Genomic DNA, 21,033 nt, shown 5'->3' on the forward strand with positions numbered 1-21,033 from the left:
TTGAAGGTCTTATTGTTTTCTTTGATTACACAGAAACCTTGGATTCTCCTGATGCTGCTGTCAAGATACCTCCATATCAGCTAAGGTAAGAACATGTAATGTTAAGAACGGTGGAGCTGTGAGTATTTGTAAAATTGAAGTCAAAATTTGAATCACAAACTAAGCAATTAGAAAAGGTCTGAATCTGCGTGTTTTCCTTAGTTTATATATACACATTTCTAGGTTAGTTGTAATGAATAATTTGTAGATGTGTCCTTGGCTTCCATTCATGAATAAACTGTAAGGAAAAGTATTAAAATGGGTAGCAGTATCTATAATGCTGATACTTGGTTAGAAAGGAGGGCTGTTCTATGGTCTGATACTGTTTGCCTTCTAAATTACAGTCTTTAGTGGGACGATGCGTCTCAATCTTTTCAGCATGTATATTTTCTTTTAATTCTAGATCAATTCTTGTTTACTGAAAATAAGTATTCTAGAAAGAGAAAGGTAATATATAGCTAGGACAATGGGTAGGAACTTCAATATAGTTCCTACGACTGCTTCTTCCTCTAGCCTGCTAGGTTATCTTGAGTAAGTCTTGTCCCTTCCTCTTGTCTTCATTTGGCCACCTATAAAGTGGTGGAGGAGGCACTGCCCCCATTTGTAAAGCTACTTAAGATCTCATCTTAGCAATTGATTGCTGTGGAGAAAGTACATAGACAAAATCATTCACTGTCCCTCCCAACAGACTCAATAGGAAGCATCAACAGAAACTAGCAAGTTCAATGCTCAAAACAGGAGGATGCTACTTCACACAGTTTATAGTTAAGATGTGAAATGCTTAATCTTCTCTCGTTAGAGAATGTCGTGGATGCTAAAGGTTGCATTGGTTTGAAAAACACCTCAGCAAATCTGTGGAGGAAGTTGATTGAGGTCTGTTATATGCAAAAGTACCCCTTCCTATTCAGAAGTATCTTGGCAAGAGATAATTGAGCTTGTAAGAGAATATGTAGGAGTGTTGCTATGAATTTGCGCTGTCCTGTAGTCTTTCTGGATGATCACTACTAGCTGCTGACAAAAGTGATGCTTTTAACCACAATATTACTCTCCTGGGAGTATTTTTACCACCTCATTTCTCTCCATTGCTCTTGGTGTAGCTTTGTGCAAGGAAAATTACAGAATTGGAGAGGTAGTTATTTCCAGACCAGTCACCAAATAGGGAAGGAATAAGAGCAATTCTCTTGCAGCTCTGCATGACTGCCAGCTACAGTGTCCACAAGGGGCCTGGTGTCAATAGGGAATGGATGAAGCTCAGGTCTGACATGACCAGTCCCAGATCCGTGCATTTCTGACACAGGTTGAACAGCTGAGAGCAGTTGGATCAGTAATTCCCAGTAGCTCCATTAGAATTAGATTGTTTGCTTTGCGCTGTGATTGGAGAAAACTTAGCTCTTTATCTTTTCATTTATCAGCCTTTATACTTAATACAGGGTATGGCCTTTTTGTATATAAGTACTATTCTCATTCCGTAAGGCTTTTAACTAGCTGTTACCACATTTCTTCCTTTTTCACTACCTCTTTACAGATGCATCTTCCTTTTCTTCTTCTTCCAATGTTTTTAATGTTGTATTTGTTTAGTTGGCTTTTTTTCCACTGTAAATCCTATTTATTTTTTACATAAAGCTAATACTTCGGCAAGTGTAGCTGTGAAGTAAGTGTGTGTGTGGTGGGGGGTGGGTTTTGTTCCTTACAAAATAAAGGGTATGTTAGAAAATTTGAGTAAAAGCTTTGGTAATGGGATCTTTATGATGTAGGCACTGCCACACAACCTCAGACAGTGCCTGAGGAAATACTAACTTCCCCTGTACTCTGAGTTTATTCTTCATTGTCTAACAAACTGCTGTTAAGGTCCAAATGAGCACTCTGGGCTGCCTCTTGGGTTGGAATTTGCCTACATGATGTACCAGTGAAAATATGGTAAAAGCTCATCTTTGCTTGGTATTTGTTAAAGAACAGCGCCGTGACAGCTTGGTCTGTAACACTGCAAAAGGATAGCCTTGAAAATAGGGCAAAGACAAAGACCAGAAATACAGCCAAGATAGGTGTAGCATGGAGAGATCTCGACCATGCACCTTGCCGTATTTCATCTTGATCGGTGGCAGATTGCATCATCTGTTTAAACACACATCAGCCTTTGGCTGCTTACCCGCTTTGAATCTGCCATTCACACCTTTTCTGCTGTAACTGGGAGTAGTAGCAGAGCCTGGGATGTAGCCTGGAGTATTCTGTGGTACCAGGGTTAGAGTGAAGGTATGTATCATTTTTCCATCAAGTGACCCTAGCTTACAACTTGGGTCTGAAGTCTGTAGTTGCAACATACTGAAAGTATTGAAGTATTAAAGTTCAGGAGAAGAGTAAGTATTTGTGAGGTCTCTTCCAAGAATAGCAGCTAAATGAATGTTTTGAGTACTGTATGTGAAGAGAGACTATTCCGACTTGTTTAGTAGGAAATTTTGGTGTGTCCTTAGAATATACCAAATACAAAGAAAATATGTCAGTATTTTCCTACATTATATTTTGCCAATAATCACAATCTGGGGCACATCTTTACTGCATAAGAATGTGGGACAGAGATTCATTAGCTGTCATGTCCGGTTGAGGTGGATGCTGGCTCGCTTCCAGAAATAGCAAATCTGGTAAGTACCTCAGTCAGTTTCTCTTTCTTCACAAAGCAGCATCTGGCTTCTGCTAGCAAGTTGTGCTGGTGTTTGTGCATTTTAACGGAATCACCATGTTGTTACTTAAATCCTTTTCCTTCTAGAACTGAATAATGATGTCTGCTCACAAAAAAGAGAAGGTGCAAACTATTTTCTCTGCCTAACTCCCCCCCCCCCCCCTTTCCTCCTTAAAATATAAAAGGACATTTGTGGCTTTTGAAACCACAGTTTTAGACGAGTAGTGGTCTTTCATTGTGTTTTAAGACAGTGGTTCCAGTGTGAGAATGGGAGTACAAAGTGTTTCTGCATTTCCTCAGACTGACTAAGTGAGTTCAGGTATTTCACATGTATTAAATAAGCTACATGCTTATCTTCACTACAGTGTTGGGGTAGACTTTCTTTGTCCTGGCTTGCTCTCATCCGTAGATTCCTCTCTTGTTTTCAGCCCCTATTACTGAGCATAGGGCAGGCTATGCTCAGTTTTTTCCTGAAGTCCATGCAATTAGTTAGCAGGCTTAGCTGTAGCATTTGTATGGGAACTGTTTCCAGCATTTGTCTGGTAGTGGTTTAGACAGCACATACCTGCTATGGTTTGGAAGCGCCTGGGATACTTTTTCCCCAGGGGAATGTGGTTATTGGACATTCAGCCTGGAATGTCATTTTTTAATTAGTTTAATGGTGATCTATTGGGCATATCTTCGGAGAGCTAAATGAGAATATTTTGCTGTTCAGCTTCCTTTGATGTTAATTGGACTTGTGAATCCAAATCCCAGTTAATGACCTTGAATATTAATTCTAGTGAGAGGCATTATTTAAATGACTCACTTCCTAAAGAGTTACAAATCTCCAACAAATACAGACTTCCCCACAGAGTCCCATCAGCTCTGCCTTGAGGTACAAATGTGTGTGTGCTTCTTTAGTACTTTAACCTGTATTGAGCAAGGGTGTGAAATAGTAAAGACAATTAGAGTGGACTGGGATGAAAATGACCTTAAGTTAGTTCAAGATTTTCCCATAGATGCCCTCTGAATTTTTGAGAAGGAAGAGTCGTAACCCACCTGGGCTGTTGTTGCCTGAGCAGAATGATCTTTATGTTTCTGATGAACAGGTGTTGTGAAAATTAAATATGTACTAAGTGCTTGAGGAGACTGGATGGATAATATAAATAATGAATTAGTTAAAAGGAATTGACGTGCTGATGTTTTAATTGGTGAATTGATCAAATGGAAGATAGCTTAAGAAAGAGCTTAATGTCATCTGTCAACCAGCAATTATTTGCTACTAAGTTGGGCCACGTTCATTTCAGTATTTTTCAAATGCCAAGTTCTGTCCTAAGGCAAGCCACCTACGCTGCGGTGGTCTCTCTTCTTGGCTAATTCCTGGCGAGTTTCTCCATTGTGATTTTAGAGGCTAAAATACGTTCCATAAAAGATAACTGAACAGACACAAAAAATGAGCGTTGAAAAAGAATATTTGATCAAAGTAGATTATCATTCATGAGGAAATAATATGTATACACACACCAGAATAAAATAAGAGTCAAGAGTCTAGACGTTGCTTAACAGTCACATACCACTTTGAAAAAAAAATTACTTAAGCAAGGGTTTTTTAGAATGCTTTATATAATTGTCTGTATAAAACTTAGTGGCTTTCAGTCAGCGTGGACTTGATGCTGCAAAGAGGAGGTTGGTTGGGACTTGTGAGGGAGCCTGTGGTTTGACGGCTAGTTAAGCTGTTGTGTGTTGGTGTTACTATCCCCACTGGAACCTGGAATCTTGTATACAGAATTTGTTGCCACATCCATGTTGCTGTAGTTTGTTTGGAAAAACTTTTAGACTATCAAAAGACTGCCTCATAATTCTAGGACATTTTTGCATTTTCCAGGTCTTCCTGTTATTCTGTCATTACTGTGGTGGTTTTTTTTTTTTTTTTTTTTTGGTTCTGACCAAACCAGTGGCAAAACACACATTTTGGCCTTTAGTCAGTAGAGCAGAAACATCATTGCAGACTTGAGTTTGGTCTGTTGTCTTTTTCCTCCTGGAGAAATGTGACTGAATGCAGAAGATGCATAGGCAAGATTCTCAATAGTATATGTTGCTGTCGATGCCAGCTTAAAGTTTCCCCTATGGACTTCAAAGTAATGGCTGAGACATGTTGAGTAAAGTGTTTTGGCACAGTAACTAATGTTGTTTGCATTCCTTCTTCACAGAACCGGAAAGGCCTTCCAAATGCTTATTTATCTCTTCAGCATATCTGTACACTGAACATTTCTGTACCTAAAAGTTTCAGGAAGTAATTGAAATTAAATGGAGGAACAGGCTCAAGCCTTCAAGACCCCAGTTCTGCGTGCCTAATCAGAGAGATACAGAACCTGGACAGATCCTGGCTTTTGGAGGTGCTGAGCGTTTGTGAGTCTGTTTCTCAGAAGCAGTTCCTAATATTCACTGCTGCAAAAGCTTGCACCCCTCTGGTATTTCACATTGGCCTCTCAAAACTAGCCAGTGTTTCTGGGGATTAGAGCAGGAGAAAATCAGAATTTTGTGGTGAGCAAGGTTCTCTATCATAACCAGCTGATGTCCAGTTCTGTGTCTTGTGTTTATGTCCAAGTGCTGTTCATCTTGGTGCTAGTTTTTGAGGGCTGTTTGTGAGCTTTGGGAAACCAATGCAATGGAGAGCAGTCAGGAACAGAAGTAAACCTTAAATTTAGCTGACCTCTGAAATAGTTACACTCCTTACCTTTTTTCTGTAGTCATGAGAATTTGGGGGGGTGCAATTGGAAGTTCTACTCTGCCATTTATTTTTGTGTCTCTAGCTTTGTATCTGATAGCTTGCAAAGTAGCCTGGCTTACAAATTCTTAAATAAAACAACATATACATTTTAGTTTTCATGTGCTTAACAAATAATAAAAACTGTAAATGTGGTATAATCATGACTGAACATCGTATACCTGGGAAACTTCCATCCACTTAGCTCTGCAGATAGTGTGTCCATTTAAAGATTTTTGAGACTTGGGATGCATTTTTTGGCTTCTCCATTGTGAAGAAATATTTGTGATTTCATTTCGTTCTTTTCTCATCCAATTTATTTTGTTCATAGCTTCTTTTAGTTTCTTTCTACTGTGAGAGAGTGGTAGGGGAGCTGATTAGTCTTTATAATTATTTTTGAGTTTGATCTAAAAATTATTTTTAATACATTATAAAAGGCTATATCATCCAGCACTCCTAACTTTGTTTTCCTAACTATAGGATAAATTTTAACTAATGTGTGTGCTGTTTGAAACTTCTTACTGTAGAGTTATTAAGCAAACCTAAAATGGGTGGAGAATAGCGAACAGAGAAATTTACTACTCCTCTTGCACTTATCCATTGAGAACAATGTTGCTAAAAGATAAAAAGTTTACATGTGTTTATTATGGGAATAGAAAAATAGAGGGGGGAAATCTATAAATATACACAGACATGTCACCTCTGACTTGGTAAGTATATCATCTGTAGTCTCATGCAGTTGGTAGGGAAGTGTAATTGTCTGCTGATTCTTCTGTTCTATTATCCATTCAGTGCTGGCCGTCTAGTAGGGTCCACTGTCTTTCTGATAATGGTTTTGTGAATCAAGAAGCAGATTATATGTGTTTTATTTGTATATAAGCCAAAAGCTGAAATTTGTGATATCCTGTTAACATTTGTAGTTTAATGTCAAGAATGTGTCCACAACATCACTTGAGACTGTAACTGATTAACTTTGTGTGCCATGTGCTAACAACACAGACGTGCATCTTTCTGTGCATATTTAAAAAAACAATAGAATCTTCATTTTTTTCGAGTACTATGCTAGCACACTAGTTGATAAAACATCAAAATTCTGACTTCATTGCGTGTTTGTCTTAAAACTTGCTTGTACAAAGACAGGCTGCAGGAGTTAGGGTTGTTCAGCCTGGAGAAGAGAAGGTTCTGGGGAGACCTTACAGCGGCCTTCCAGTGCCTAAAGGGAGCCTGCAGGAAAGCTGGGGAGGAACTCTGTCAGGGGTTGCGGTGACAGGACAAGGGGAGATGGCTTTAAACTGAAAAGAGGTAGATTAGATTAGATAAAAGGAAGAAATTCTTTACTCAGAGGGTGGTGAGGCCCTGGCACAGGTTGCCCAGAGAAGCTGTGGATGCCCCATCTCTGAAGGTGCTCAAGGCCAGGCTGGATGGGGCTTTGGGCAGCCTGGTCTGGTGGGAGGTGTCCCTGCCCATGGCAGGGGGTTGGAACTGGATGGGCTTTAAGGTCCCTTCCAACCCGAACCACTCTGTGATTCTGTGATAATGACGATGGGGAGGAAAAAGTAACAGATGTTAAATGAACAACTGAACTAGTATTTGTTTACATATTTTTCTTGAAAGTGCATAACTTTTTTCATTTTTCCTACTGGTATTGCTGTGGAATCTCTTAAAATCTATAGACAGCAGTAGACTAAATCTCCTATTGCTTGGTTTGGGGGTGTTTTATGAGCGTAGCAGGTGACCTGATGAGAAGAATGGAGTGGGGAGGGAGTAATGACTTTCTGAGTTGTATTTTTTTTCGGGGGGGACGTTTTGGACAAACCTCTCTGTGCTACCCTTTCTCTTTATTAAAACACTGCTTCCTGCTCTTGGTGCCACAGCCACCTGGCATTAATTGTTCCCGGGCTTTCCTCCTGAACCTGACCGCTGGATGTGTGACTCATGCTGCTCAGCCATTGCAGAGCCACCGGCTGGCATTCAGCAAGCGGATGATGAGCTGCCTGGGAGGCATCTGGCCAAGAGGAGGTTTTAGAGGCAGTATGGTTTGCTGAGCTGTATCTCCTCTGTTGTCAGTCTACGTGCTGGATCTAGACCTCTGGGGGCATTTAAAATTTGGTGTATTTGAATGGTGTATGCGCTCTGAGCTCGATTTTAAAAGTTGTATTCGTAGTTCTAGTGTGTGTGGAGGGCGTGACTAAGTGTTGAGAAAGGCAGTGCAGTGCTGTCTGATACTGTATTTGGATCAATCTGCATGTTTATTCTGAGATAAGTAACTGGCCCAATTTCTTGTCTGATGGGCAGGTATCTTTGTCTCAACAGAACTTTGCATCTGTTCTGGGATCACAAAAGAAAACAGTGCTGGAGAAGAAGGGGGTGTACGGGGTCAGTTTCTGTTATGCTTGTCTGATTTCTTGCTGTCAAGACGAGGTTTTGGAAATGCTAGAAGGCCTCTTCATCTAGGAATCCCTAAAAACCTGTCAGCCAGGCTTATGGCTCTTGAAGGTGTCAAAGGAAGTTTAGTATTGTCATGGGGATAAAAGTGCATGGTTTTTGAAACATTGTTTCTGTTACTCTTATTTGGGGCCGGGGGGAGGTTTTAGAGGATGGTGGCTATTGTTTCATAGGATAACCTCCTGCGCTTCCTGACAGCCTTTGTTACAGTGAACCTTAATATTTACCACCGCGTCAGCTCTTTGTGCCTTTTACAGATTTTTCTGAAAGTCCGTTCTAGATTTGTGACAAAAGCATGCAGTTACTGTGTGATTTACGTAACTTGTTCAGTATAGGAATAGCACCAATAAAGGACTAGAGCAGTCAGGTTTGAACACTTGTCCGATTTCTAACAACTGGAATATTGCCCTCAGGGTCTAAGGATGATAATGGGATAGCAGTGTGTTTTAAACTTCTGATCGCTTTTAATACTTGAAAAGGCAAAGAAAGTGAGAAAATCGGGAAGCTGTTGATAATTGCCTTAGAGAATGAAGCATGGCTGGGGGTGAGGATCCAGGGGATGGAAGAAAAGTGGCTCTGAAACTGTGTGAACTGTTTTCCTTAAAAATGAGGCTCAACTCTGCTGTGGTCTTTGTTGTGCTGTGCAAGTCATGACTCTTATTTGTTTAGAAAATGAAGGGGTGAGTGGGAATAATAAAGGTCTGTTCTCACAGTTTTTATTTACCTTCCATAAAAGGCAACAAAGCAGCAGGAAACACGCTACCTTTGGTTTCTTTGAATGCTTGTTTGTTTAAGGAATTGAGCGTGCTAAGGTGCGGTGAGTATAAAATACACAATGTGTTGCAAATGTGATGGCATTTTTAACAACTATCCCTTAGGTCTGTCAAGATTTGAGATTGCACTGCTGTGAAAGTTGAATGAGATTACAGGTTGCAGCATTAACCTTCAAAACATACCTAGTAACAAACAGAAATATACTTCCTCCTATTTTTCATCAAACTTTTGAAACTAAGTCATCCAGCCGTAGTGGAGAAAATAAGGTCATTAACAGGATGTCTAAGCTGCTCTATCTCTGTTTCTTTTCTCTGTCACTCCTATCATACCCGTCCCAGCATTGTAAATTTCTGTTGGACGTTTAACTCTTATGAAATGCTTTATTTGTTGTTTTCAGGTGCTGAAATTTTGAAACAAACATTTTCAGTGGAAAACCCTCAGCTTCCCTTCCAGGCTCACCAAATGTGAGGAAGAGAGATTTCGTGGAATAGCTTGATAAGCTTTCAGAATTGCAGGCTCAGCTAGTCCAGTGTGTGCTCTGCTTAAGGCTGAGAGGTATATGCTAAGGATGGACACTGTGATCCTCACCTCATCTTTATGCTGTGCTTCACATGATAATAAATAAAATCAATGAAAGGATAAGGATTGTTCTATCATGAAGACCTTGTGGGGTTTACATGTGTCATCAAATTTCTCAAGAGCAGAATTATTAAGTGGCTGTCATACCTCATGCACAAAGGGCAAAAATCTACTGGGATGGATATTTTAGGGAGAGTGATGATAATGTATCACAGCTACAGCTTTGGAGACTGGAAGCATCCTGATTAGCATTTTAGCCTTGTCCACTTTAATATTGTGTATAATCATTTGTTGTCTCCCTTCTCTCAGGCAAAGGTACACAGCATGCTTATGTTTTCTTATGTTTTTTTTTTTTTTCTCTTGACAACAGTATCGGGCTACTATCTGGGAACTTTGTGTTGAAATGGAGATGTTATTAGTGAGTGTGGCAAGGAAGCAAACGACCTTAAAAGCACTCCAGTTGAGTGACGGTTCTGAGCTATTTAATTGTTATAGTTGGTTTGAATTCTGTTGTGTCAGCTGCCTTAGGCTAGATTGAAGATTAAATTGGTTACATTTGCCTTTCCCATGAAGTATATAGACCTATACTTCTGCTATTAAGGCGAATGCATTTCTCTTGGAAAGTAAGTAGATAATAAAAATTAACCTTTTTAATACCAAGAGGCATTAAATTACAATCTCATTCAATATTTCAATATTTATTTGAATAATTGTTAAAGTTCTAGCTATCAAACCATATGAAGTTAAATTTAGGTGTCATTCCCCTCTTCCTTTCTTGTGTGTCATAAGGTTTCCTCTGATGCACAACTCATGCTTCCCTCCGGAGACAAGTTCAGTTTTATTGTAGGGTGAAGATATTACTCTGTGCCTTGGTTTGTAAAGTAAAAACACTGAAGGGAAGAGGGAATACATGAAGTAAAAAGGAAGGAAATACTGAGCTGGAGGAAAGACCCGGCGGGAACTTTGAGAAAGCTGATGTCAGCAGTTGAGGTGAGGGAGAATCAGGGACGGATGGAAGAGGAGAGCTAAACCTCATGCCATGTGACAAGAACCCTTTTCATAAGAAGTGTGCAGAAGAGTTTTGTACTGTGTAGGCAGAAAAAGAATGGCATAAAAAAAAGAAGCTGCAAGCGGTGAGGAAGAAAAACGAGAATGCTTTCAGCAAGAAATTACAAACTTATTAGTAAAAGTGGAATCTCACCGGGTTATGTAGGGGAGTCCTCTTTGTAGGGAAAGCATGCTCACAGGTGACTCTGCTTGTCTGAGTAAGTGGAGTAAAATCCTGGCCCTGTCAAAGCAAGTCAGAATTTATATCAACTAGTGCAACAGCAGTGTCTCAACATTTTTTTTTTAGGACCTGTACATTTCAACACCACTTGTTCTTATGCATTGCTGTAATGCTGATGTCTCGCAGTGCATGTTTGTCATGAAGTTTTTTTTTTTGTTCTGCTTTCTTCCCCTTTTCCTCCCTGAAAAGGAGGGTTCTCACCAGAAGGCTTTGGTTTTAGAGCAATAGAATAAAAGACAGAGTTCTGTAAATGCTATCAAAAATCTTGTATTTGCAATGACATGTCAGTTGTAGTCATCTGGTCTGATTTGCTGCACTGAGGTTTGAGAACTTCCCTTGTGCTTGTACACTGCAAGCTCCAAACTTCTGTCTTAAGCTTGACTGTAATAGTCTTCGTAAGTGGGACATTCATATGTCTTCTGTAGATAAAATTAACCACTTATCTTGAACATGAGCAATGACTGAAAATCTGCTTTCTTCATGAAGAGTCGTTGCTTGAAAAAAGTAGTATTTATTTTCCACTTCTCTAGAGTTTAAGTGCTTCCATTTTGATCTATAAAGTTGTTTGTGAAGTCTTTTGTTTTCCTGTGATGGCTTGAAGAACGTTGACAAGAATTACGGGTGTTTCTATTTCTATATGCATACGTGTTCATATTGACCCTGCTGGAATTTGTTTCACACAAATTAAATCCATACCTTTCATGTGGGGACAATATTTGCCTGCGTTTAGTGTACTTAATGGTAACAGCTGGGAGTATGTCCAGAATTTTGAGAATTTATTTTTACCGTTTATTTTCTCGTGGTGGGCCAAATTTTCTGCTTGAGTAAGTGAGGTTAATGGAGTTGCATGCTGTGATAGTTTGTTCCTTTTAAGCAGCCAGGATTGAGGAGCCCTTCTCCACTGTCAGTGCTGCTCTGACTGAAAAATGTCAGGCTCTGGCTACGACTGTGTTGCTGCCTAACAAACAGCTTATCAGAAAAATGGCAACAACAGTGAATCAAGTCATTACCTGTTCTTTGGCTGGGCTGTGAATTATACCATGGAAAGCAAATTGCATGCTGATAACTGAGGTAATCAGCCCCGAGGTTCAGAATTTTTCTTCTCCGATACAATTTTCAGGGCAAAGATAATGCAGAGAGATGTCTTATTTTAATCTCCTTTTAATCCATTTCCCAACAACTAACGCGGTTTAAATGAAAGGAGATAACTTCTGTGGTGGTGACAAGTACTTGGTTTGTAGTGCCCCTGAGTCAGTGTGGTGGAGGTGACTGTGGGCCCTCAGGCTGCACGTCAGGTGCTAACAAGAAAGAGTTAAGTGTGTCGTTTCCTGTCATTGTTACAATTTTCATCATGAGATTGAATAAACGAGCCATTATTCTCTTCTCATTTTCCACTACAATGAGGATAGAAAGATTTTTATGATCTCTTATTTAAAATAGTTTTCTGTCTTGCTCTGCCCTTTGTGGCAGTGTGTTTTGACTGGCCTGTTGGATCATCCCTTGTGACAGACCTGCAGGGAAAGAGGCAGGCTGATGAGCCGTGGCAAACTCAGACTATTAGAAAGGTTGTTTTTACTCAGAGTGCTGAACATAAATGCTTTTTACGTTCTCATGACTCATTCTGCAGTTTATGAAGCTGACAGTGGCAGGGTGGGGTGGCTCAGGAGGGACAACCTGTGCTCCTGAAGATACTGCTCCTGGGTACGTGCTTGGTTCTGTCACTGACACTTTTGCTTGACCCTGGGCAGGCCACTTGGGATTCAGTCCACACACCATGGAGGTCTAGTGGCAAGGCTCCAGCTGGCCTCATTAGGAGCTGAGTTTTTATACGTAGTGCTCTCTACTGACTCTGTTTTGCATGAAGCAAGGTCCACACTTACCATGCTTATTTCCACACATTATTTTTTTTTAAAGTGAGCTCTTCTGAGAGCACTGCTGCATGGACATTCGCAAACAATGTTTTCCAGTATGTGGTGTAGATTTCAGCATAATATACTACTTACATCTGAGCGCACTTTTTCTTCACTGTCAGTCTTTCTTTACACAATCTAAACTTCCCTCCAGCTTCCATTTTCATTGCTTTGTTTCATGTATCTATGACTAGGGTACCATATCCTGAAGATTTTGGTGGCTTCCTCTTCTCCAAGTCAAAGGTGTCCCTTTCTGTTCATGCCCCTTCAGTGCTGTACCTGACTCGTCTCATTCAGGTTTAAGCTGGTATTTGTGCCAATATCTATCAGGGAACGTGTGAACACCTGCATGTATCAATAGGTGTTCCAGTGTGAAACTGGTTTCTCTACAGTAACTTAAACAGAAAACATACGTGTTTTAAAGTATGTCAGTGTGCACTAGCTTATTCTGAGAACTTCACATAAAATGTCGTATATGTGTAGCACCATGCAAGCTCAATGAGTTGTCACTTGATAGCATAGAACTGCATATGTGGGAGTAAGCAATGTGATCCCATGGTAGGGGACCATGGGACCACTCAGAACTGGCTGCAGTCATAAAATGGCTGCAAGACATAAGGGAAACCTCAGTCCCTTTCTTAATTGCATTTTGAGACCAAATTATGGTTGACGTTGTCACTTGTGCAACTTTATTGAACCCAGTTTTTAATGGTAGACCTTAATAAGGACCAACTATGTTAGTTTACATCATCTACTGTTCTAACTGAGGATTGTCTGCCTTGACCCTCTCTGTTCTCATACCAGCAGATGATGAGTTTAAATGGCAGGTCAAACCAAAGTGTGGAAGATGCTCAAGCTAATCAAAAGTTGTGAGGTATCTCTGCAGGTGTTTTATAGCTGTAGCATGGAAATGCTAAAGATTTAATAGGCTGAATGTATAACAAGAACAGGAAGTGACACAATGGCAATTCATTTTCTCTGAAAATACAATGTGAACAAAGGCTGCAGCAACCTTAATTAGATTTTCAGTTAAAACATTTTTAGCAAGGATGAGAAGTTCAGCTAATTGAATCTGTTCTAATTTCCATCCTCCTGTTTGTCATTTTTTGCTCTTCATTTTGGGAGGTATCTCAAGAAACAGCTCTCATTGTTCTCTGCTGATTACAGTATGTGACGACAGATGGCAGGCACCATGCTGATGTGCAGGGTAGCTACACATAAGCCATAGGAGCTCCCACCTGTCTTCATTATAATGAAACTAAACTAGATCCAGTCCAGTGATTTACGACTACCTTCCCTTTCTCCTCTACTCTGTCCGCTTTAATATGAGAATGTTGTTTATTAGTAATGCCTCAAATCTTTATATGTTGCTGCAATGAACTGTAGAAAGTCTAAAAGAACCGTGTTCTTCCCTCAAGAGGTGCAGGTCTAAATAACTATCAGTTTTTAGCATCCCTACAGTTAGTTCTATACATTATTGTGACTTTTTTTTCTTACTTTTCTTTTTTTTTTCCACGTGTTTCTGGCTGTCTGAATGCCAGTTAATGCACAGGGACATTGTTTTGGCACCTGTTGATCTACTAATTTCAAATATGAGTTCACCCACACAGAATGATATTGACAACAGGTTTTAAAAGAGATCATAAGTCAAAGTGACAATGTAAAGATAAGCACTTAAATGTGTTTTGTGTGTTAGAGATGTACTGCTGTGGCACCTCTCTAAACGAGTAAGTCTTCTCAGAGTTTACCTGCACATTACATGTGTTCCCAGGTTTTGGCAAAGCTGGGAGTAGTTGTAGCTGTGCTCAATTCTGTCCTGGCTAAAGAATTGCTGTCTGAACCATGGAGTAGATGTTTTGGCAGTTTCTGTAGATCTAGATGTTTGAACACTCTGAGGACGTATATCCCAGATATTGAATAATTTTAGGTGTTTTGGATGTGAAACTCGCAGGTTTTAAGAGTCCTTCTAGCTAAATCGATTCCAGAAGCATTCAGGAAAGGATCTTCTGAGAAAATTGGGCTTTGTGCCTGCCTATTTCTCAGAATATCCTGAGTGAAGCAAATGACGAGTTTTTTGTGGGAAGCCTATTTTGAGATATACATGTGGTCTACTGGAAGGTCTTTAGAAATCTGTGTTAATTTAAAGTTATTTAAAAAGCTGCTTTTGGTGTTAAGCCAAATGACCTTTTACAAATTCCTGTAACCTGTGAAGAAGGTACAAACGCAAAAGACCTTCAGATTCTCCAGAGATCTTTTGATCCAGAGATCAAATACAGAACCTTACTAGATTGCTTAACTGAGCCATGCCTGTGACAGTAGTCCTTAATTTATCATTAAGACCTGTGACACTAGTCTTTAATTTATCATTAACGAAGAGGAGCTGCATTTCAAAGAATAATCAGCAGTTTTGTGCCCCTTAATGAGAGCTTGTGATTTGAGTGCCTTTTTGGGACAGATGGAGGGAGAGAAAGGAACATCAACTGAACCCATAGAAAAAAAGAGTTGATTTTCGTAGTGGACATTAAGTCCCTGCTGCAAAAGGTATCTAATGAATGAGTTGCAAGGTAGGTTCCCTGAAGCTGAAAGGGCCAGTGTTTGGTAGTCCCAGCTTTAATTTTTAAAAAAAGGCAAATTCATGTTGTAGACCTTCAGTTTTGGAGGGAGGCTGGTAGGTTATGGACAGATTGTTGCAAAGCGTGATTCTAGGCAGTTTTGACAATTGCCTGAAACTGCAGCAATTACTACTGCTCTAACCTAGGGCTTCTCCTTAGCTAGTTATGAAGGGGGGATTTGCAAAAGGAACAAAAAATTATGCACCCTGGTGTAATGAATGTGTTTTCATTTGTATCAGAACCTGATCCGTAAGAATACCAAGAGAATTTTATTGTTATATACTTTTTGGCAAATAATCATCATTCGGTCAACTGAAACTAAGTGAAATCAGGTCCAAGGTGGCTCACAGTAAATAATAGAAAAAGAGGGAAAACTCTTCAGTTTGGTATTTTAGAGATTAAACATCTTTGACTCTGCTTTGAGAAGACCAATGGCTTTAGGTTTGAATGCAGTGAGACTTTAACACGAGAGAATGCTCCAAATGGAACAAATCGGAGCTTTTTAGTTTCCAGTTAAATAAAAAAAGTAACTATTTGTTGTCTTTTCCTTCTTGCCTTCCACCCACTTGTCTCCATGGGTGGGACATTCATGCAGGTGATCCCAAAGAAGGTTGGAGAGCTGAGGCTCTCAAGGGCTGACACAGAATGCTTTGCCATAAGCAGGCATGTCTATACAAATGCAAAACTGGACTCTAGGTACAGATAAGTGCCTCTTATGATACGTGACCTAATAAAGTGTTGCAAACCTTCAGGGAGACTGGTCAGACATGGGCTAAGCATCTCTGATTAGGAATGAATTTCCTGCCAACTAGCAAGATTTTCTTAAAAATGCTTGTGGCTGCTAAGGGTTCTCCAGGTGCTGCAGACCCTTTCTGATTCATAACAAGGAGTAAAGAGAGAAGTCACAGCCCCAGGCACTGTTGGTTTGGTCACCAAATAAAAAAAGTTGTGTGTGTGAGCACTGGGCCAAAAGCAGAAAGTGGAATATAAAACTATTTTTCTGTCAGTCTGAATATTAAACAGAAGTCAAGGGACTGAAGCATAATGCTTACAGCTCTGAGCTGAAGAACCACCAGTGATCTGTGAATTTCCTCTTTACGCTCTACACATTTGTGTATGCACACAGAGGGCTAACAGTTGGGAAGCATTTTGTGAAATTTCAGTTTAAAAGGCCATTTTTAACAGAACGTGAAGACATATGTCAGCTTTCTTGAGAGGGGAAAAGTGCCTCACAGAGTTGTTGTGAAACTGTCCTTGTTTACTGCATCCAAGTGTTATCTTATTGAAAGTGATACAGCCTTTCTGGAACCATAGTTCTTTTGAATACTAATTTTTAGTTCCATTGTTACCTCTCACATCTATTTATTTATTTTACTTCAGGGAGAAGTGTCTCCTTCCTCTCCAACTGGCTCTGGAATCGAAGAGTGTGAAGCTGGCCCAGCAGGCTCTAGCAGGGATGCAGGTACGGATTTGGGGGGAGAAGGGGCTAGTAGGAAAGGTAGCAGGTGCCAAGGAAATCTAGGCTTTTCTTTTGAAAAATACTACAGAAAATATGTCTGTCTCCTGGTGGATGTAACAATGATGTTCATGTTTCTGTAACGGAGTTCAGAGTTTAGGGTGCAAGTAAAGGCTGTAGATTATGTGGAAGTTAAAATGTTCTGGAGATAAGTGGGAGTTCCTGGCTTTCAACATTGAGGTAGAGGTGTAGTCTTCCTTGTGTGGCCCTGTGCTACTCTCAGTAAGCCTTACCACTGCTTAATTTCTTAAAAACTAAACTGAGTCAAGTAATGAAGAGGTCCAGGTGCTGCATTGCTTCGGAATGTTCAGTCAAGATAAAATTTATTATACTTTTACTCTGTCTTGCTGCACGTATGCTTGGGTTTTGAACTAGAATTGCAAGGTTTTGGATTTACAGCATGTTGTCTTAAGTATGTGTTAATGCCTATCTAGAAGTGTAAGAGTAATCCAGACAACAAGACAGTTCTTCATCTGCATTATGATATGTGAAGACTTATGAAGAGTTGAAAAACAACAACAAAGATAAACTTGATGCTGTGGGGTTATTAAAAGTAGGATAAAAGACAAATGAGATGAAGTACAACTTGCATTCAGCAAAAGTAGGTCACGGGATCACAGAACAGTTGAAGTTGCAAGGGACTTCTGGAGGTCACTTGGTCCTATCCTGCTGTTCATGCAAGACCACCTGGAGACAGATGCCTGGCACCATGTCCAGGTGACTTTTGAAGATCTCCAAGGAGGGAGGCTCCAGAACCTCTCTGGGCAACTTGTGCCAATACTCCATGACCCACGCAGCGAGAAAGTGTTTCATGATGTTTAGATGGAAACTTCTGTTGGTGCCCACTGCCTCTTGTCCTGCCACTGAGCACCACTGAAAAGAGCCCATCTCTGTTCTTTTTGCACCTTTTTTTCTTTTTATTCAGGTATTTGTATACTCTGATAAGATCCCTCTGAGCCTTCTCTAGGCTGAAGAGGCCCTGCTTTCTCAGCCTTTCCTTGTAGGAAAGATGCTTCTGTCCCTTAATCATCTTTGTGGCCCTTCACTGTTTTCTCTCCAGTAGCTCCATATTACTCATACCAAATTAAATGTCTTCTCCTTTGTATAGAAAAACATAATATTTTCCTTGTACACTGACTTATATCTTGTTAGGCTGGATGCTGATAAAACAGTTCATATACTACTGTGTGGAAACTCTTTTAAAGTGTTGTGGGTTAACCCCAGTAAGCAGCTAAGCCCCTCACAGCTGCTCACTTGCTGCCCCACAGCAGGATGGGATAGAGCACTGAAAGAGCAAAAGTAAGAATATCTGTGGTTGAGATAGAGACAGTTTAATAGGTAAAGCAAAGCTGCACACACGAGCAAAGCAAAATAATTCATTTACTACTTGTCATTAGCAGGCAGATGTTCAGCCATTTTTTAGTAAAGCAGGGCTCCATCACATCTAAACGTTACTTAGGAAGATAAACACCATCTCTCCCCCCCGTCCCATTACTCCTATTTTTTCCTTCCAGCTTTTATTGCTGAGCACAGTGCCATAATGGTAGGGAATATTCCTTTCTTCAGCTGGGGCCAGCTGTCCTGGCTGTGTCCCCTCCCAGCTTCTTGTGCATCCCCAGCCTATTCACTGGCAAGGCAGCATGAGAAACAGAAAAGACCTTGATGCTGTGCAGGCTGTGTTCAGCAATAGCTAAAACGTCAGTGTGTTATCAGTACTGTTTTGGTCACAAATCCAAAACACAGCACCATGTGGGCTACAGTGAATAAAATTAACTTTATCACAGCCACAACCAGTATAAGTGCAGAAAACATAAAATAGGAATGAACCAGTGAAATGTGCTAGAGACTTGAAGCTGGGAAGGAGCCTCAGGACAAAAGTGGTGCAAAACGTACAGGGTAAAGTGGACTGCTCTATGTCTGGTCTGGGACAGAGCAAGGTTTTGTTCTGGGAACTAAGTCGAGGTAGTTTTGTGCTGCAATAGAAGCTTCTAAGAAGGCTGGTTCTGGAAAAAGACTTGAGTGGGTACGTCTATTGCAGGATGCCTGCCACCAATGGGAGGTACCTGTGAGGGTGGTTCTGGGCTATATGGAAGATGTGTTTCCAGTAGAACTCTGAGGAAATAGTGCCACTGGCCATGTCCTCGTGATGTTTTACCGAATCACACAATGGCTGAGGTTGGAAGGGACCTCTGAAGATCATCTAGTCCAACCCCCTGCCGAGCAGGATCACCTAGAGCACATTGTGCAGGATGGCATGCGGGCTGGTTTTGAATATCTCCAGAGAAGAAGGCTCCACAGCCTCTCTGGGCAACCTGTCCCAGTGCTCTGTCACCCTCACAGTAAAGAATTTGCCCCCTTGTCTTGAGTCGGAACCCCCTGTGCTTCAGTTACATGGTTCTGATTTAATTCTCCCTTCTTATGAAGGTTGCACTGAAAATAGTTTGGAGACAAACTGTTAAAATATTTGAGAGAGCACCAGTGTTGCTTGAGAATTCTAACAGAGCCTGGTTTGTCCAGGTTCAGTGAACAAAAGCAGAGGTTTTAAAACAAAAAGCAAAGCACAACAAACAAAAAACAGCAACAAACAAAAACAACAAAGGAAAAAAACACAAAACAATAAAAAGAAACAAAAACACAAAAAAGAAAAAACAAAAACAAACAAAAACATAAAAAGCAAAACAAAAAACAACATCCAGTAAAAACAAAAAAAGAAACAGAAATTAAATAAAGTAGAAAAAAAAAAGTATACAAAAAACAAAAAAAATACAAAGAAAAAACAAACAAGAACAATAGCAAAAATACTTGAAAAAAAACAAACCAAGCACAAAAGAAAAAACAAAAAGTAAAACAAAAAATGAACTTTAGGGAAAGCATCAAGAGAAAATAGTGTTCCATTTTGGCAGCTGATAACTGGGGAAAGCTTATGGTCATGAACTGGCTGTGAATAAATTGAGGCTGCAATATTAGAGGAAGTCGTTTGGTGTTTTTTTAGAAACGTGTTGGTCCTTATGAGAGAAGTGTGAAATAACTGAAATCTTCTTGAAATTGGATGTGGTTAGCTCCGGGATGTGAGAACAGAACATGAAGAGCTGTTAAGCTTTAAGTCCTGCTTTCAAGCATGAAAATAGGCTTCCACAGGAACCTAGTGACAGTCTCTTAGATTGCACAAATATTTTCACGCTGATTCCTCTTGTTAACCCTCAGCCTCACATATACCCAGGTGCTGGGAGACACTGGCTCTGGTACTGGCCTTTTTGAGGCAAAGGCTATCTGATCGGTCTGAAGTTCACTCAATCTGTATTGAATCCACTCCTGGGTACCCTCCCACATACTCGTGGCCCTTGTGCTGTTTACTTGCTAGCAGTGTTCTTCCTTTTGAGGACTTGATGGCATCCACGGTTAGTCAGCTTTTGAGTAACACAAAACACATCTTTTCAGTGATCAGAAACGCCACCTCCACCATGCTTTTGTTCTGTGCCTAGCAGGATTTTAGACACCTGAATCTTTGTCTCCTGCCAGGCAGGGTATCTGCTAGCGCTAGTCTGAGGCCAGGAGACGAGCCTGAGTGTTTTGTTTAGTTTTTCTTAAATTAATTTAGAGGGGATGGGAGGCATTACTTGGAGAGGTTTGTGATCTCTTGCATCAGTTACTGATACCATTTTTCTTCTGGACACACAAGAGGTGGAGTGGGGAAAGGAAATGCTGGAATGGCAGCTGATTCGAAAGATGTTTACTCAGGGCATGGATTTCTCAGGTTTTGCTGTGCTTTCTTATTTGATGATACTGGATAACTGTTAAATTTGTACATAAAACCTAGGCACTGTAGTACCAAACGTTAATAGTTTTAGGTGTAGTAGTTTGCAGCAGAATTAAAGGCATTCTGTCTTCAACCTCTGCATTGCCATTTTCTCTCTGCAGAAGCTGCTGTCTGATGAGAGGTTTGTATCTGTGGAAACGGACTCAGATGAGAAACAGTTGCTTAATCAGATGCTGAATGCCGTCAAAGTGACTCCTTCACTCAACGAAGACCTACAGGTTGAAGTGATGAAGGTTAGTGTTTCACACACGTCAGTGCTTGCAGCAGATAAGCTGTATGACTGAATGCTGGGCTTAGCAAACAAATTAGCTGTTGCCTTGGAAATCTTCACCTTAGGACAGTATTTGATTCCTTCCTTCCTGTTGGCAGATGTCAGTTGTTTTCATTTCTACTTGGTTTATGATTCCCTGTGTAAAACAGGAGATAGATTGAGTCAGTAGCGGTCCCAGTTTTAGCAAACTGAAACAGGACAAGCAATTCACGCTATGGTATTTCACATGTAGATGACTTGCAGATATGGAAGTTGGTGTTTGGCATTGGTGCTCATGAGTTGGGCTGTACAGTCTTGTAATTTTGGATCATGTGGATAGGTGCTTCCTAGCTTGTGAGCTATGTGTTCCCTTTGTAAGA

At 40.4% G+C, this 21,033-nt stretch overlaps 1 protein-coding gene across 7 annotated transcripts in view; it reads left to right on the plus strand.

Annotated features, from left to right (window-relative positions):
* ARFGEF3 (ARFGEF family member 3) overlaps window positions 1-21,033 on the plus strand; it is a 93,181-nt gene that overhangs the window by 1,271 nt on the left and 70,877 nt on the right. For 6 of the 7 annotated variants that reach the window (XM_083830909.1, XM_083830913.1, XM_083830910.1 and 3 more), the window contains exons 2-4: window positions 34-85; window positions 16,451-16,532; window positions 20,505-20,636. In XM_083830909.1, the coding sequence (XP_083687035.1) occupies window positions 34-85; window positions 16,451-16,532; window positions 20,505-20,636 (266 nt within the window). Of the gene's footprint in view, window positions 1-33; window positions 86-2,000; window positions 2,290-16,450; window positions 16,533-20,504; window positions 20,637-21,033 lie in introns of those variants that run through there. The other variant, XM_083830914.1, reaches the window with a different exon arrangement.

This window comes from Anser anser (assembly GCF_964211835.1).
Source record: "Anser anser genome assembly, chromosome: 3".
Classification (NCBI taxonomy): Eukaryota; Metazoa; Chordata; class Aves; order Anseriformes; family Anatidae; genus Anser; species Anser anser.